General features: G+C 36.2%; 1 protein-coding gene across 2 annotated transcripts in view; it reads left to right on the top strand.

The window, feature by feature from the left end:
* Positions 1 to 17,825, top strand: part of LOC102805619 (nicotinamide/nicotinic acid mononucleotide adenylyltransferase 1-like) — a 77,213-nt gene that overhangs the window by 20,835 nt on the left and 38,553 nt on the right. For both annotated transcript variants that reach the window (XM_085504137.1, XM_085504136.1), the window contains exon 3: positions 17,233 to 17,542. In XM_085504137.1, the coding sequence (XP_085360263.1) occupies positions 17,233 to 17,542 (310 nt within the window). The remainder of the gene's footprint in view (positions 1 to 17,232; positions 17,543 to 17,825) is intronic.

Here is a 17,825-nt window from a genome sequence, read left to right as displayed (position 1 = left end):
GCACTCAATCATGGCAATCTTCCAGGTCATCGTTAGAAAGATTTTCGGAGGCAAATTTAATCTTGAAGGATTGCAGGAAATTGACCCTTACCGATTCATATTTATGAATTAATCGGGATTCAGGTACCATAGTGTTTGTAACAGGAAAAAAAAACGCTTTCGCGTGGGACTTTTCATGCAAACATTGTGAATGGTTCCCCGACACTGATTCCTTTTTAACTTTCAATTTTTCTAAGACGCGGCAAACCCTGCTCATGACCGGAGACGTCGTCAAGATGCAGGTGCGATTCCTCTTAGCAACGCGTTCTATTTATTTCCAAAGCGTGTGGTCGGCGCCTTTGTTTGCGTTTATTTTGTTCTTTTATCTATCTATCACTGGCAGCGTTTGTTTTGTCGCGTCTCACAACTTAATGTCCAAGCTAACTTTGTTTTGGCTATAAGTGAACTACGTACGTACAGCTGATGAAAGTATTTCGCCCAGAGTTCGCAAAAAACGGAATACCCTGCAAAATTTGAATCCTTTATTTTATAACGAGACATTGGGCGCAAAAATAAAAACCATAATTGTAATTCAACAAGTTTATGTAACGTGTTAGTCCGCTTGCCAGTCGCCTAGTTAAAAAACGCGATCTCCTTTGACTTCGGACAAGTAAGATGGGCGCTGGCCGACATTACATTTGCAAGTATTGTATTTGTTTGACAAATTGTACACTACAGTCATTCTATAACAATCGATCAGTCATTTTTTTTCACAGTCTTACTATTCCTGCAGATATTCTTCAATTGTTATAGGTGCCACGGATTTTAACATAACTTCAACTTGACCCGTGTTAAACCCAAACCAGGCGTGCATGACAACCATCACCCTACACACGGTTACTCAACGAATACCGTACTCTACAGTAGACATTTTTCGCTCTCCACCAAAAATAGAATGGTTTTATTTCATATTAGTTGTGTCTGTGTCAGTGTCGTATTTGATTTCACATGTTTGGTTCGATCTTGTTTATGGTGGACATTATTACTACGCGTATGTATTATTACCAATTTTTTATGGCCGTGTGATCCACCGTATTTTTTCAACGGTCGTTCTATAAATTTCTGATTGTATTTATTCTTATTTTAACATCATGAAAAACAAAAATGATACACTTGTACATGAAACAGTAGGTAATGAACTGTAAATGCGGGCGGTTTCGCTGTCAGGCGAGCGAGCGAGCGATTGCGCGAGCGGACACTTCCGGATTTGCGCGGTCGAAAAAAAAGCGGAAATTGCGCGGTCGAATTGAACAAAGCGAGCGAAAAAAAAGCGATCGAAATCCGGAAGCGGGCGGGAGGTTCGGCGAAATGAGTACTGTACGTTCAATTTTCTCAAATCAACTGATTTCCATTCCCCTCAGGACGCCACAACTTTTTGCTTGACATGTTCATTTGCCTTCAGTTACGTTTCAGTGGCTGTCACTGTCGCATTCTGAGTCTTGCCGATAACATTTTAGTTCATATTCAGGTACCTATCGTCAAAATTCAAGAAATCTTTAATGCGTTTGAAGGTTGTCACCATTTTTGACAGCTTTCCACACCAGTGCCCCACTACAGACAACTAAAACATTTAAACCTTTGTTGGGAAATTCACATGGATCCCTCAAGTTTTTTCCAAAGATTGCAGTCGCACCAGAGATAACCAGAAAATTGATTCGTTTCAAAAACGTTCGTTGTTAAAATAACGTTTAAAAACGTATTTGACCTTTGTCACCTATTCCCCTACCAGCATGAATTACAGCACTAATATTTGTTCCCCAGGAATCTATAATCAAGTAACACAAATGGGTCACTATGCAATATTTTTGGTGTTTTCAATGAAAGAATTTAGTAAGTACAATGTAGGTAAAAAATACAACATATTTCACGACCATAAGTTTATAAAATCTCCTGGGCACGAAAACTCGCAAAGACGGGAAATAAAATGTTGCATTATTGTCACCATGTTTATTTATCCTTGACTATTCTCTCACCAGAGAAAATTACATCACCAAAGTTTGTTCCCCGGTTGTCTGTAATAAAACTGAATTCACGTTCTAAATTCATAAAAGTGAGTGTAATTTGGGGCCTCACTGATCACTGTCCCGGAATCTATTAGGTCGCTATCGACGAGGTAAAAAGTCCTTCACCCCTTGGTTATTATCACAGTTTTCGTCGCCGGAAGGATTCATGTCCCAAATTTTGGTTCTCGGCCACCTCTGATAAACAATCTATCTAACAACTTGGTTGAATTGTTGATAAGCAAACAATCATGGTAGATTGGCCCGACCATCTCTCGATTGGAAATGCAAGGGGAATAAGACTCTATTTTCATAGACGCAAGTTTTTGGATCAGACGGTTACTTTTGTTTCAAGTTTGTTGTTTTGGGTAAATATAGATCATGTTCAAGCCAAAAAATTGTAACAATAATGTTCACGTCGCTGTACGTTAAAACACACTCGAAATTGACAACATTCACTTACGGACCGCTAAGCAAATGGGTGGAAATACCAGTTACGTCACTCATGAAGATTAATGATTCGATTGCTGGCCGGGATAGATGTATTAAGTGTTCATTTCTATGCAATGTAAAATCATATCGATGCTGTGGGCGGTGAAGGCTGACAGATTGTTTTGGTTGTGTGGCCGGCCCGGGACAAAGTCATTATAGAAGTCTGAATCGGTTAGGCCCTGAAAATAGCGTCATCGCACAGTATTCCATTAATGAGCGAAGTTCACATAACAATCTTATGCTTACAAATCATCCCATAATTATTGACATGTTGTTACTAGCTTATACTAAAACAAGCCGATAGGCTGGTTGGCAATCAGCTCCACTCAAAAAACAAGCAACATGTTTTCGGTTGTTGCCATGATAGGACATGAACGTGAAGCTAACGGCGGTTTATAACCAAAACTGGGCACCGTATACGAAGTTCGTACAAACAAACATATTGCTAGGACGTATTCTGCTGTTATTCAATATTTCCAACCGTTTTGTAATAGTATTTTCAAAATTGAAGGCAGCATTCACAGTTCATACAAAATTCAAAGTTGCGCTGGGATTACGTTGTTACAGTGTAATAATGTCGTCACCGGTGATCTCTTACCGGTGTGCAGCATAGCCAAAATAAAAAGCATGATCATTTGAACACTGTTATTACAAGACTGGTAAGAGGTAAGACATTTGGGACTAATGTATTCAAATATCAGTTTTTGGCAGTGGTGAATATGAACAAAATTGGCCAAGCCAAAAAAATCACAGAGGAGTTTAAAGCTGTTGCTGGTGAAGTGAAAAGTTACCCCAACTTTGAAGTAAATTTTCTCGGTAATAAAAATATACATAAAAAAAAAACAATAAATGTTTGCTCACACTCAAGCTGAGTAGAATGTCTGAAGTGTTTTATCCTAAATTTGTAGGAGGAGATACATTTGGCACGAAGCTATTCAAAAATCAGTTTTTTGGCTTTTGCTATGGCAACGGTGGGCCAAATTTATACCTGCCACAAAATCGGCCAAGCCAAAAAAATCACAGAAGAATTAATACGTGAAAACTGTGGAAATCACAGACACGCACACAAAAGGGCAATTTTAAGGGCAATCCTAGTGGAGCGTATCGCCAATATGTTATTTAAAGTACTAACAAATTCCCATTTCCGGTTCGATTAGAATTAAAATACACCACAAATATTCACTTTTGAGATTTTTGGTATGTGTTGGTTCTTGGATATTTCAGCTTCGTCTTCCCGTACTTCATTTAGTAATTCGAACTTCCCAGATTGTGTCAAATTGGAGAGTTTCTTGATTTCGATATCGAAACCGTCTTGGCTTAATTATTTGCTGGGGGATGGCTTCTTAGGTACGTGCTCTGCAACTTGCAGCGCATGAACCTAAACACGTTAGATAATCAAATTCACAGGAAGTTGACAATCTCTAATATTGCTAAATCGCCAGAACTTTATCAGGATTCCTGTATGAAGTTACATATCATTCTAGCAAGGAAAAATATTGATTACTTTTGTGCAGGTTATATAATAAAATATGAAATAATTAATATTTCATTTTTGTTAGTACATCTTTATTTATTAAAATATGTACACATTATATCTAATTGGGGTTGGTATTGTCAATGCAAGTTTATAAAATTATAAACAAATATTTTCGTAAATAACACTAACCGCGAAATACGCCTTTGAGAATGAGTATTAGTTGTATTGCAATGCATTAGTAATAATGTTTGGTACAAAAATGTACATGTTTTATGTATATTTTTCTTGATATTGGTTAAATTTCATGTCTTCTTATGATTACAATAAATAATTCGAACTATTTATCTGATCATCTTCAAATTTGGAAATTTTATCGATCCATTATAAAATGCGATTAGCTAAATGTAACTATTACCAGCAGAAATTATTTAAATTAGTGGGTTCTTGTTTCAACATAATTTGACTTACCATATTTTGGTGATAAAATTGTTATTCATAAAATAATCTGTTCATAAACTATTATGATGGCATGTTTTGGGTTTGGGGATCTTACTGTGAAAAATAGAATTCTGTGATATGGTCATGTGTGCAACAAATAGGTAGACTTTCAGTAATAAGGGCAGGGGTGTTGCACGTAGAATTTATTTCTCATTCTCCATTACTGTTTAGTCTTTGTTGAATATACCATTTTATTCACCCTAGTGAGCCTAAATGTGAAGCTGACGCATGGACCATATTACCAGTATTAGTTACTGGAGATATGCATGGCCATGTATTAATTTTATTGTAGTTTGGATCATTTAACAGTAGTGAAATTCCAGTAACTAGTTGGGTAGTGTCTGTTCATATTATTTTTCTATTGATCACTGAGCTGTATCTAGAGCAATTTAGATCTGCTTGTATGGAGCAATCTATCACTTTGACAGCTAATTATTTAGTGTAGTACCCTTATTTTCTTTTGAATAACTGCTATTTCCTGAGTTACTGCGAAAATGAATAAATGTGTGTGTTTTGTGAAATTGCCTGTCAGGAATAAAATAATTACTGATAAAATCTAATTTAAATGTGCACATATACTGTACATGTACTATACACAGCCTGTAGCTAACCCGATCATTGCGGTATTACGATGCATTCTTTATACAAGATAGAACATGGATATAACCGGACATTTATGTCATTTGATGTGTTGTCTATTTCTGCCACAAATCGGTAAACAGAACGTGTATTTACTATTACCCTCAAATTTCCATATAATATTGACTAATTGGTAAAGGCGACAATAAAAAAGTTTACTGTATATTATAAGTACAGGTTATTACACGGAAATATCAAAATCATTAGTAAAGAAAAGTCGCCGCGACATCACAGGCTTATCTTGTAACCTGTTTACGACACTCATGTGGAAAATCAAAATGTACAGCCTTGTCTTCCGTGAAGCCTAACCCGTATGTACATGGGTGGTACTGGCTTGTATCTCGTGTGAGATTTGAGTTCTTGTGATCTGGTGGGTGAACGTCGGGTTGACTTTACAGTCAAAATCAAATGAGCGGTGAGGGGGAGTAGAGCGTTCTGTCAAAACAATTTTACCGTAGACTCAATTTTAACGACCAATCTGCAGCATTGTATTTATTATAAAATCGACGTTGTTACAACCCTGCGTTACAACCAACAGGCAAAGCTGGCTGGGTGACGGTCAAAGTCTGTGCAACAACAACGCCGCTGTCAGACGTGGATTGTATAAAAAAAACACTAGACAATGTTTGATAGACGCAATGCATGGAAAGATGGGTGATACCTCCAGCGTAAACAAAACCTGATGCGTGTTGAAGGCATGAACGAAAACGATCTATTATAAAAATTATGAATTGGAACTGCCTGTGAGGTGTTGTCTGGGTGCCGTTTCGCCCTACAGTCAAATACAGAAACAAAAACTGATTTATTTTCTTATGCCAAGACCTGGTTGTTCATGCATTTCAAGCATAGCGTATTTAGTTCTTGTACTCTGTAATGTGTGCTGTGGAAACATCTGATTTCGCGGTTTTGAGTTGTCGAAGTATTTCGCGAAAAATAAAACACCATACGAAGCAGTCAGGCCAATGTCTTGTTGATATCCGAAACTTGGAACCTCTAACAGAACGGTTATTTCCTGTACGCCTACCAGTATTACACTACTACCATTTGCAGCTCATTGCAGTCTGACACTTATTCACTGTACCCCTTCCTTTTTCCAGACTGTCTAGAAAGTTATACAAAAAGTTTCATCCCTTAGAAAACACAAGTCTTTGCCGTACAATCAAAGGAAAAATGTCCACATAGTAGTAACCGACAACGTTCTGGCGTTTAAAAAAATGAACACTACATTGCTTAGTAGCAAATAATCACGGTAACGCAATCCAATCATGCTGCGTTTCACAATTATTATTACTTGGTAGTGATTATTAATAAAGTAAAAAAGTAAATTCGTTGAATTGTTCTGAAATGCAAGTAAATTTCAATTTAGTTTCATCGTACGCGAATGACTCCGGTCGCATGCAAATGCTCGACACCTGATAGGTCAAATCGCTAATCAGCCAATCAAAATACTTGGTGATGCCAACGTGTTCAAATACCAACACGGAGGAGATTTGCCGATGTTCCAGCATGATCTTTTACCTCTGGTTTTGATGGGAAGACCACACTTATTTTTTTAAATAAAAAAAATTAGTTGTTTTCGATGATAAACTGACCATTTGAAAACTAATTTAACATTGTTACAGTGATAACAGCTCATTGTCGAAGCGAAGCTTTACCTATTCACGCTAACCACAATAAACATCGTACTCTTGAATAGGCGTCAATGACTATGGTAAAATTCGTAAGATTGTGGGTCAGGAGTGAGTGTTGTTTTGACTTGGGTATTGTGTTTTACATTCCAACAGGATATTTTTAAGTGGTTTTAAATTGAAAGCCCGTAACCTAATGTTATTGACATTGTTTACTGTTTTACATCGTCATGTCCTAGTGTTACCGATGGTTAGACATAGACAAACTACGTAACGATAATGCTGTTTGCCGGGGTTGTTTGTAAACCAACAAGCTTTGTAGATTGAAGAAACATCTAGGGGATTTACATTTTCGTTTACTCAAACTGTGATTGACAGGCATTTTGCATACATTAGCCACCATTTTAAACTCGTGATTTTCACTGGTCGTGGCACGTTTCAACAGAAAATAACAACATTTATACATCAAAAGCCCAACCAGATGAGTGTAATCGCTAGCGTACATATTCATGCCACGTGGATATGTATTTGGAACCACAGCTCGATCTCCAAACATCGTAAATGGCACATTTCACGGAGCTCCCGCCACAATGTTAGCAGCTTGGTTCGGATTAGCATACTAATACGGTGGCCATCTTGACCCTTATTTATAGTATCGGTTCCCCTTTAATAACATTCTGCACATGTTACCATACAATCGGAGAAATATGTTTCATGAACAATTGTAGTAATAATTGCCAAAACACAAAAAGCTGAAAGGGAAAGCTGAAACATATATTTAGTATTAAATCACTATTTTTGTTTTCTCTAAACCTGGAAAATACATCTAGATTTTCTACTTTGCCATAATTTGAGAGCTTCACTGGCATCAAATTTCGCAAGAGGAGCACCTTCTACTAGGATGGTGAGCAGACGATTCAAAGAAGCCTCTTCTAATTGATTTCGAAGGGACGTTTTTACCTTGTTTTGGGCAGAGAATCCCCTCTCACAGATTGCTGTATTCACAGGCAAAACAACAGCTGCCTTTGCCAAAGTTATTAAATTTGACACCGTGGCCTTATGATTCGTGTTTATCAATTTCCTCAGTAAAGTAAAATTGTCACATGCATCACTGCTGCATCACTAGTCATCATCATGTCGGGTTTCGTTTGGATCGATGAGAGCTTTGTAAACTTGGCCCTCCTTGTTTACTTTATCAACACCGTAATATGCGATCACAGTCTCCAATTTCTCATTGCCGTGATCTGATAATTGGTCGGCGGGTATGAAAGAGAGATGACGCTTTGTCAATACATCGAATGCCGAAATAACGCTGGTACTGTCTTCCGGGAAGCGTGTATTTATGTTGTCTATCAAATTATTGATGAACCCATTCTTCACAATGTTAACGGCGCCAATTTGTTTCGATCTATTCTTCAAATTATGGCCCATTAAAGACGTTTGCAAAGACCCATCATCGCTGATTTTGACCTCGTCTTCGAACTTAGTTGCATAAAACCTTTTCACGTTTCCCTCTTTGTACTGCTTCAATTGCTCGATGGTTGCATGGCTTCATGGCGGCGATGTCAATCTTATCTTTCTGAAACACAAGGTTAAGATGAGTAACGATAGGAATAATGTCCATCAAAATATGGGTAACTGCGACAAATTTATATTGTGTTAATTTGTCGTATAGGCCGACGGCTTTCGGGTCTTTGGATTTGTTCTGCGCGTCGAAAAATGTGACCAGTGCATTCCACGAACAGTACACAGTCTGCAACGCATCATAAAAAGCAAACCATCGTATTTCGTGAATTTCCTTTACTTTGAGTTGTGGGCTTTCCAGCATTATTTCCACCTCTTGTAGTCACGATGAACCGAGCGAAGATACCTTAAAGTAGTAGAAAAGATTGGTTAGAATATTTGTGTATTCTTTCAGATAATCCAGTGTTGACGCAGCCTGGCTTGTACATAGAGCGAGCCGATGTGCAACGCATTGTACGTTCAGAAGAAACGGGTTAATGTCTTTTAATTTAGCACTCACACCGTTTTTCCTCCCTACCTTTACGGACACACCGTCACTTCCCAGGCCAAGCATTTTTACCTTGCCCGTACCATCAAAGATGGAAGGGAAAGGTATATTAAGGGAAAAATTTTGTCCGGCGTTGGCGTTGTCGTTGTCGTCGTCGTCGTTGTCGTCGTCGTTGTCGTTGTTGTTGTTGTTGTTGTTGTCGTCGTCGTCGTTAATAATTGTTATTGTGTGCATAATAACTTTACTAATTCTATTCCAAACTTTATCAAACTTGGTCACCTTATTCATCAGTATAAAGTCTTCCCTGAGTTTGAACAACAGATGTCCTGTATGAAAATATCATGCAAAAATTGAGAAAATCTGATAAAATATTTTGACTGTTTCTACTTGACTGATCACTGCATTGTTGTATGTGTTCAATGAAGCAAATTATTTATCTTGTAATAATATCCTTGGTAATGTATCTCAGAATCCCATACTGGGTTTCAAAACCAACTCATGGAGAGATTGCACAGTCTGATACACATTTGCAAACCTACCAATAAAATCTTTACAGAAAACAAGATGTCAGAAAATCAATATAAGCACTCCTATGAACTGGGTGCCTAACTTTGATCAAGATCTGAAGCTAATAGAAAATCTGTTTAGTTCAAAGTTATCAAATCAAAAACAATACATAAAAAATACATTAAAAGCAAAACATTTCATCCACATTTTAAAAAGAAAATTATTCTAAAATATATGTATTCTGTATTTGACAAACAGTTCATTCGACAAATGAAAACTCACAGGAATATGTTTCAGCTATTAGAACAGAATGATAGAGTTTTTATAATACTAGTTTAAAAACGCACTTCAAAGATTGCAGTGTTTGAAGATGTAGATTCTCAGGAGGCACCAGTACTGTTGACTTCTCCCTCCACTGGACACCAACTAACTATTTAAGTTGATTTGCATACAAAGCAGAGCTTGCAACATGATAGCTATTCATAAAGGGTGTTTTTTTAGCTCCGCTGTCGACTTTGTCGAGCGGAGCTTATCATATGAGTGATTGTCCGTCGTCGTCGTCTGTGTCAATGTTTTACTTTTTCGACTTCTTCTTGAAAACTACAAGCCTGAATGCTTTGATACTTGGTGTATATGTACCTTGGGTAGAACTCTCTTAGGTTTGTTCATTTCATGTTGATATCTTCAATTCTCTAATTTTGGTGAATATTTTTGTAATTTTTGGTAAAAAGTGATATTTTCGACTTCTTGTTAAAAACCGCAAGTGCAATTGCTTTGATATTACATATATAGGTACTACATGTGGACCTCTCTCAGATTTGTTCATTTTGTAATGATATCTTTAATTCTCTAATTTTGGTGAATATTTTTGTCATTTTTGGTAAAAAGTGATATTTTCGACTTCTTGTTAAAAACCGCAAGTGCAATTGCTTTGATACTACATATATAGGTACTACATGTGAACCTCTCAGATTTGTTCATTTCGTGATGATATCTTCAATTCTCTAATTTTGGTGAATATTTTTGTCATTTTTGGTAAAAAGTGATATTTTCGACTTCTTGTTAAAAACTGCAAGTCCGATTGCTTTGATATTACATATATAGGTACTACATGTGGACGTCTCTCAGATTTGTTCATTTTGTGATGATATCTTCAATTCTCTAATTTTGGTGAATATTTTTGTAATTTTTGGTAAAAAGTGATATTTTCGACTTCTTGTTAAAAACCAATAGTTCAATTGCTTTGATATTACATATATAGATACTACATGTAGACCTTTCTCAGATTTGCTCATTTTGTGATGATATCTTCAGTTCTCTAATTTTGGTGAATATTTTTGGTAAAAAGTGATATTTTCGACTTCTTGTTAAAAACTGCAAGTCCGATTGCTTTGATATTACATATATAGGTACTACATGTGGACCTCTCTCAGATTTGTCCATTTTGTGATGATATCTTCAATTCTCTAATTAATTTATTTTGGTGAATATTTTTGTAATTTTTGGTAAAAAGTGATATTTTCGACTTCTTGTTAAAAACTGTAAGTCCGATTGCTTTGATACTATTCATATTGTTCATTTTCTAATGATGTCTTCAGTTCTTTAATTGAAATGTGCATTGCTAACAGCGGAGCTATCTCAGCCGATAGGCTGCTTGTTTTACTTTTCATATAATACAGTAGTCACACAATGAGGCAGTTCATATTTGTCTCAGTGAATCATTAATTTTTGACAGACACCTGTACAAAATACTTTGACTAAAGCCAGCTAAAATTTTCTGTTATCTTGCATGTTTTATGAATCTATTCACATCTAAATGCAGCACTTTTTTTTTTACTACTAAAATATCTGAATTACTTTGAAGAAAGCTGGAAATTATGTCCCTTAAAATAATTAAACAAATAAGGCACCAATGTTTTTGTAAGATATTTACATCTTTTAAGGACATTCGGTAGACTGATTCCCCACTGTTGGTTCAACCCCAAAACTTGTTTGTATTCAAAATTAATTATGACAATGCATATTTATATTGAAACAAACTATAATAAAGGGAATTATATTATATAACAAAGGGCAAGGTCACCAGAGTTCAACTATGTTCGTTGTTTTGAGACCATTTTCCTTTACGGAATTGCAGTGTTTCTGTTATAGAAGTCGCGTCTTTTTCGACAGTTAGATTGAACATCAAAGTCCGGGGTAATGCTATGGGTATACAACACCAGTCGGCCGGTAACTGATATATCGGTACTTTCATCGGTTAAGAGGCTGAAGAACTCACTTTTCTGGATATCATTCACTATTTTGGCTTTTGTCGAATCCGCACAAGCCTGTTGCAATTCCTCGGCTGTTGTGTGTGATCGATAAGATGCGTTGCGGGCAATATTAAGGTTCTTTACAGGCTCACAGCCGCTGGTGTCTAACAAGTCTAATAAACTTGAATACTTATCAGTTGCTATGGCTTCTTTAGCTAGCCAGTAAACAGATTTGATTGCAACAACCACTGCATCTTGTTTTTGCATCAAAGCATTCAACACCACCGTTTGCATATCAGAACGCATCAGAACGCTTCCCGGTGTTTGGCGCCGGCAGCATGTCGCATCAGAGTCGATGTCTTGCAATTACTGCATCCTCTATCGATTGAGAATGGCGTAGTTTTGCCAGTTTCTCTGCAGATTCGACAGACCATTCCAAACTCGTCATGTGGTTTTTCCAACCATGAGTATAACGCCAACCAGTTATCTTTCCAAACGCTGATTTTCTTTTTTTTTGCTGCCGTGGTGTCACCGTCATCACATTTCCTGCTGCCCAGGCTCGGGTCGGGATCGGGCGATGTGCTTGGCAAATCCTGAATGACATCATCTCTGTTAGTACTGTAAGCAGTGGCTGCACTATCAGAATTGATTTTTGGCTCACCTTTTTGGCCAAAAAAACTTGTAATCAAATTACGCGACCGCTTCATTTTGGCTGCTATAATTAACGCAAGACACGTTTTAGTTGCGTGCACCACTCATAATTAATTCATTTTTTTGGCTGTTACCTACGCGTAAGTTTGGGGGGGGGTGGGGTTGTTAACTAGTTCGCCATGGTAAAAATATTATTTTTTCAAGATTACAAATGAAAATATTTTTTGTATTGTGTGTGAATTAATGGAATCTTTTTTAGTCGATTCATTAAATAGTGATTTGTTTTTTTTACGTGTGAAAACAGTCATTTGTTTTGATGTGATCTAGCATGGGTAGGTTCAGCGAGAACTTCACACGTACAACAGTTTCGTTCCATACAGCTTTGTAAATTACGCAAATCAGCCAAAAAATAACACCGTGACCCAGTTATGCCAAAGATGGAAATTCCAAAAAACTGGGTACACACTCGTTTTCCCTAAAAAAAACATAATGCAAGCTCATTGTTTAATTAATTTAGTTGCAATCGGAAATTCTAAACTACGCACAACAGAGAGCTGTGCCGATCTGGCGGGCTTGACAGCGTGTCAAGCAGTTATCCAATTAAAAACGTGAATTCACGCAATAGGTCACTTGTTGCTTCCATATATGGTAGCGATGAACTTTCAAACTTTCAACAACATGGCGCCTTAGTTTTTCACGCTGGGGTGCTATGAGCAAGTGTTACGATCTGCATGCATTGTTTTAAAACACTTTTCTTGCCATATGCCAGTAGTTATGTTTAGTTCTTGAGTAAAAATGATTAAAGTTGGTCTTCAATCGAAATCATCGCTAGCACTATGAGTTTCTTGTTGGTATCACCGGAGATGTCAACCGTGAAACAACGGTGCATCATGAGCTCCATTGGTGAATCGAAAACCCAACGTAATTTATTAAACGTGACGCATACATCAAGTGGTGTTGTGTTACATATAACACTGCAAATTCATATGATAATAAATATTTTTTAAAGTGCCTGTGCCATTGCGACAGTGTACAAACGTGTGCCGGTGACGGTCCAGTTGACCAGCTACACCAGAACGGACATATTTCGCATCTAACTCAACCCCCATGCAACAAAAATTGATACTATGTGTTCATTATGGTCCATTCCTCCTCGACGAACAAGTACATAAGTGAAAATTTAGTCAAAGACGAGAAAACTGCACAAGAAATTTGCCTTATTTACACGTATCGGCAATGCAAGCTGCCATGCGACTTCCCCTTCTGACGTCACAAGGGGAATTTCTGTATGCAAATAAGAAGCTAATGAGGAGCCTCGTTTTAAAATACACAAAAATAAAGTTGCCGTAGATTGAGTTGAAAACACATTTTTTCACTCAAAAAAATAATTCATGCTTAGAAACATAAAAATTAATAATATTTATGTATCAATGGATAATTTTAGGCGTGAAAATAGCAGCCATTTCACAGGCACTTTAAATGATTTGGACGCGTGAAATAATTAATTAAATCACGCAACAAGTGGGAAGAACAATTTATTGTTGCCACGCCAAGATGCTTAACGCGTCGACCTATCACACACGCACTCCAGAAACTCAATGTGGGCTATTCCAACTTACGTACACATACCTGAAGAAGGTTACTATGTAATGTTTTTAAATATAAGGATGCACAATTTTAAACGAAATATGCCAGATGATGATTGTTATTTGTATCAGCAAGCTACTAGGCACGTCGCAGTCCAATACACGCACAGACCATCATTAAAAGAATTCAATGGGCAGTGAGAAAAGGGGCGATTTTCGCCCTTGGAGTAATTTTTTTTAAGGGCACACAAAGTGTAGTAGGCGGGGAATCGCGCAATCGCGCGTCCTAGAGTAAACACTGGTAACTAGACATTTATGTCATTTGATGTGAATGATGTGTTGTCATTGTGTGAAACATGGATATAACAGGACATTTATGTCATTTGATGTGAATGATGTGTTGTCATTGTGTGAAACATGGATATAATAGGACATTTGTCATTTGATGTGAATGATGTGTTGTCATTGTATGAAACATGGACATTTACGTCATTTGATGTGAGTGATGTGTTGTCATTGTTTGAAACATGGATATAACAGGACATTTACGTCATTTGATGTAAATGATGTGTTGTCATTGTTTGAAACATGGATATAATAGGACATTTGTCATTTGATGTGAGTGATGTGTTGTCATTGTATGAAACATGGGTATAACAGGACATTTACGTCATTTGATGTAAATGATGTGTTGTCATTGTTTGAAACATGGATATAATAGGACATTTGTCATTTGATGTGAATGATGTGTTGTCATTGTATGAAACATGGATATAACAGGACATTTACGCCATTTGATGTGAATGATGTGTTTTCATTGTGTGAAACATGGATATAACAGGACATTTACGTCAGTTGATGTAAATGATGTGTTGTCATTGTGTGAAACATGGATATAACAGGACATTTATGTCATTTGATGTGAATGATGTGTTGTCATTGTATGAAACATGGGTATAACAGGTCATTTGATGTGAATGATGTGTTGTCATTGTGTGAAACATGGATATAACAGGACATTTATGTCATTTGATGTGAATGATGTGTTGTCATTGTATGAAACATGGGTATAACAGGACATTTACGTCATTTGATGTAAATGATGTGTTGTCATTGTGTGAAACATGGATATAACAGGACATTTATGTCATTTGATGTGAATGATGTGTTGTCATTGTATGAAACATGGGTATAACAGGACATTTACGTCATTTGATGTAAATGATGTGTTGTCATTGTTTGAAACATGGATATAACAGGACATTTATGTCATTTGATGTGAATGATGTGTTGTCATTGTGTGAAACATGGATATAACATGACATTTACGCCATTTGATGTAAATGATGTCTTGTCATTGTGTGAAATATGGATATAACAGGACATTTATGTCATTTCATGGGAATGATGTGTTACTGTATGAAACATGGATATAACAGGACATTTACGCCATTTGATGTAAATGATGTGTTGTCATTGTGTGAAACATGGATATAACATGACATTTACATCATTTGATGTAAATGATGTGTTGTCATTGTGTGAAACATGGATATAACAGGACATTTATGTCATTTGATGTGAATAATGTGTTGTCATTGTGTGAAACATGGATATAACAGGACATTTGTCATTTGATGTGAATGATGTGTTGTCATTGTGTGAAACATGGATATAACAGGTCATTTGTCATTTGATGTGAATAATGTGTTGTTATTGTGTGAAACATGGATATAACAGGACATTTATCTCATTTGATGTGAATGGTGTGTTTTCATTGTGTGAAACATGGATATAACAGGTCATTTGTCATTTGATGTGAATAATGTGTTGTCATTGTGTGAAACATGGATATAACAGGACATTTATGTCATTTGATGTGAATAATGTGTTGTCATTGTGTGAAACATGGATATAGCAGGACATTTATGTCATTTGATGTGAATGATGTGTTTTCATTGTGTGAAACATGAATATAACAGGACATTTATGTCATTTGATGTGAATAATGTGTTGTCATTGTGTGAAACATGGATATAACAGGACATTTATGTCATTTGATGTGAATAATGTGTTGTCATTGTGTGAAACATGGATATAACAGGACATTTATGTCATTTGATGTGAATGATGTGTTTTCATTGTGTGAAACATGGATATAACAGGACATTTATGTCATTTGATGTGAATAATGTGTTGTCATTGTGTGAAACATGGATATAACAGGACATTTATGTCATTTGATGTGAATAATGTGTTGTCATTGTGTGAAACATGGATATAACAGGACATGTATGTCATTTGATGTGAATAATGTGTTGTCATTGTGTGAAACATGGATATAACAGGACATTTATGTCATTTGATGTGAATAATGTGTTGTCATTGTGTGAAACATGGATATAACAGGACATTTATGTCATTTGATGTGAATAATGTGTTGTCATTGTGTGAAACATGGATATAACAGGACATTTATGTCATTTGATGTGAATAATGTGTTGTCATTGTGTGAAACATGGATATAACAGGACATTTACGCCATTTGATGTAAATGATGTGTTGTCATTGTGTGAAACATGGATATAACAGGACATTTATGTCATTTGATGTGAATGATGTGTTGTCATTGTGTGAAACATGGATATAACAGGACATTTATGTCATTTCATGGGAATGATGTGTTTTCGTTGTGTGAAACATGGATATAACACGACATTTACGTCAGTTGATGTAAATGATGTGTTGTCATTGTGTGAAACATGGATATAACAGGACATTTACGTCATTTGATGTGAATAATGTGTTGTCATTGTGTGAAACATGGATATAACAGGACATTTACGCCATTTGATGTAAATGATGTGTTGTCATTGTGTGAAACATGGATATAACAGGACATTTATGTCATTTGATGTGAATAATGTGTTGTCATTGTATGAAACATGGATATAACAGGACATTTACGCCATTTGATGTAAATGATGTGTTGTCATTGTGTGAAACATGGATATAACAGGACATTTATGTCATTTGATGTGAATGATGTGTTGTCATTGTGTGAAACATGGATATAACAGGACATTTATGTCATTTGATGTGAATAATGTGTTGTCATTGTGTGAAACATGGATATAACAGGACATTTATGTCATTTGATGTGAATGATGTGTTGTCATTGTGTGAAACATGGATATAACTGTTGTTGTTGTTGTTTTTTGACTCGTATTTAAACTTTTTTTTTGTGTGTCGTTACAATAGCTCAAACCTTGGCCAAGTTTGGCATGTCACTCATATGTCATCTTAAAACTCAGAAATGATATCCATCACTATAAATGGAAATCAATCTATGTATTCACAATGTTGCCATCACAACATCACCTGCTAATGATGTTTTCTCACTTTGTAGTTGTGTGTCATGTTATTAGACACTTTCTTTTATTTATTTTTAGGGTTTATTATCTTGTAAACATCGCGTGGCCATGTGTAATGTTGCTACAGAATCATCAGAGTGGTTAAGAATTGATACATGGGAAAGTGAACAGGATCAGTGGTTGGAAACTGTGCGTGTACTAAAACATCATCAAGCAGTGCTAGATGCTAAATATATTAGTGACTCTGTGAACGGAAATAAAACAAAACGACTTGAATTCCAACAGCAGTTAAGTACTATTGCTAAAAGAACACGGCGAGGAAGGTCTGTTCCACAGCAGCAGATGCAGTTACAAGTTGGTGAATCCAATGCTAATTTCCTTCCCAGTGGTAAGTGTTTATTTTTTTACATTTTTCATACTCACTTGACTCTTTAATAAGTAAATAAGTTAGATTTTTACATAAAGGTTGAATAAAGTTTAGTACTATACTGTATTTGCTTTATGACTAGAACATGTACTTACATAAATGACAGATGTGTGTCAAAATAAGTCATATTTCAATGGTGCAGCATACAGTGAATGTAATTTTTGGGTGTTTGCACACTAGTAATTATAGAGCAAATACAGTATAGCATATTTGCTCTGTTGGTACCGGTAGTGCATAAGCTAAC

The sequence above is a fragment of the Saccoglossus kowalevskii genome, chromosome 10 (assembly GCF_978046115.1).
Source record: "Saccoglossus kowalevskii chromosome 10, keSacKowa6.1, whole genome shotgun sequence".
Lineage (NCBI taxonomy): Eukaryota > Metazoa > Hemichordata > Enteropneusta > Harrimaniidae > Saccoglossus > Saccoglossus kowalevskii.
The sequence above is the reverse complement of the archived record's forward strand: the minus strand, read 5'-3'. Positions and strand labels throughout refer to the sequence as shown.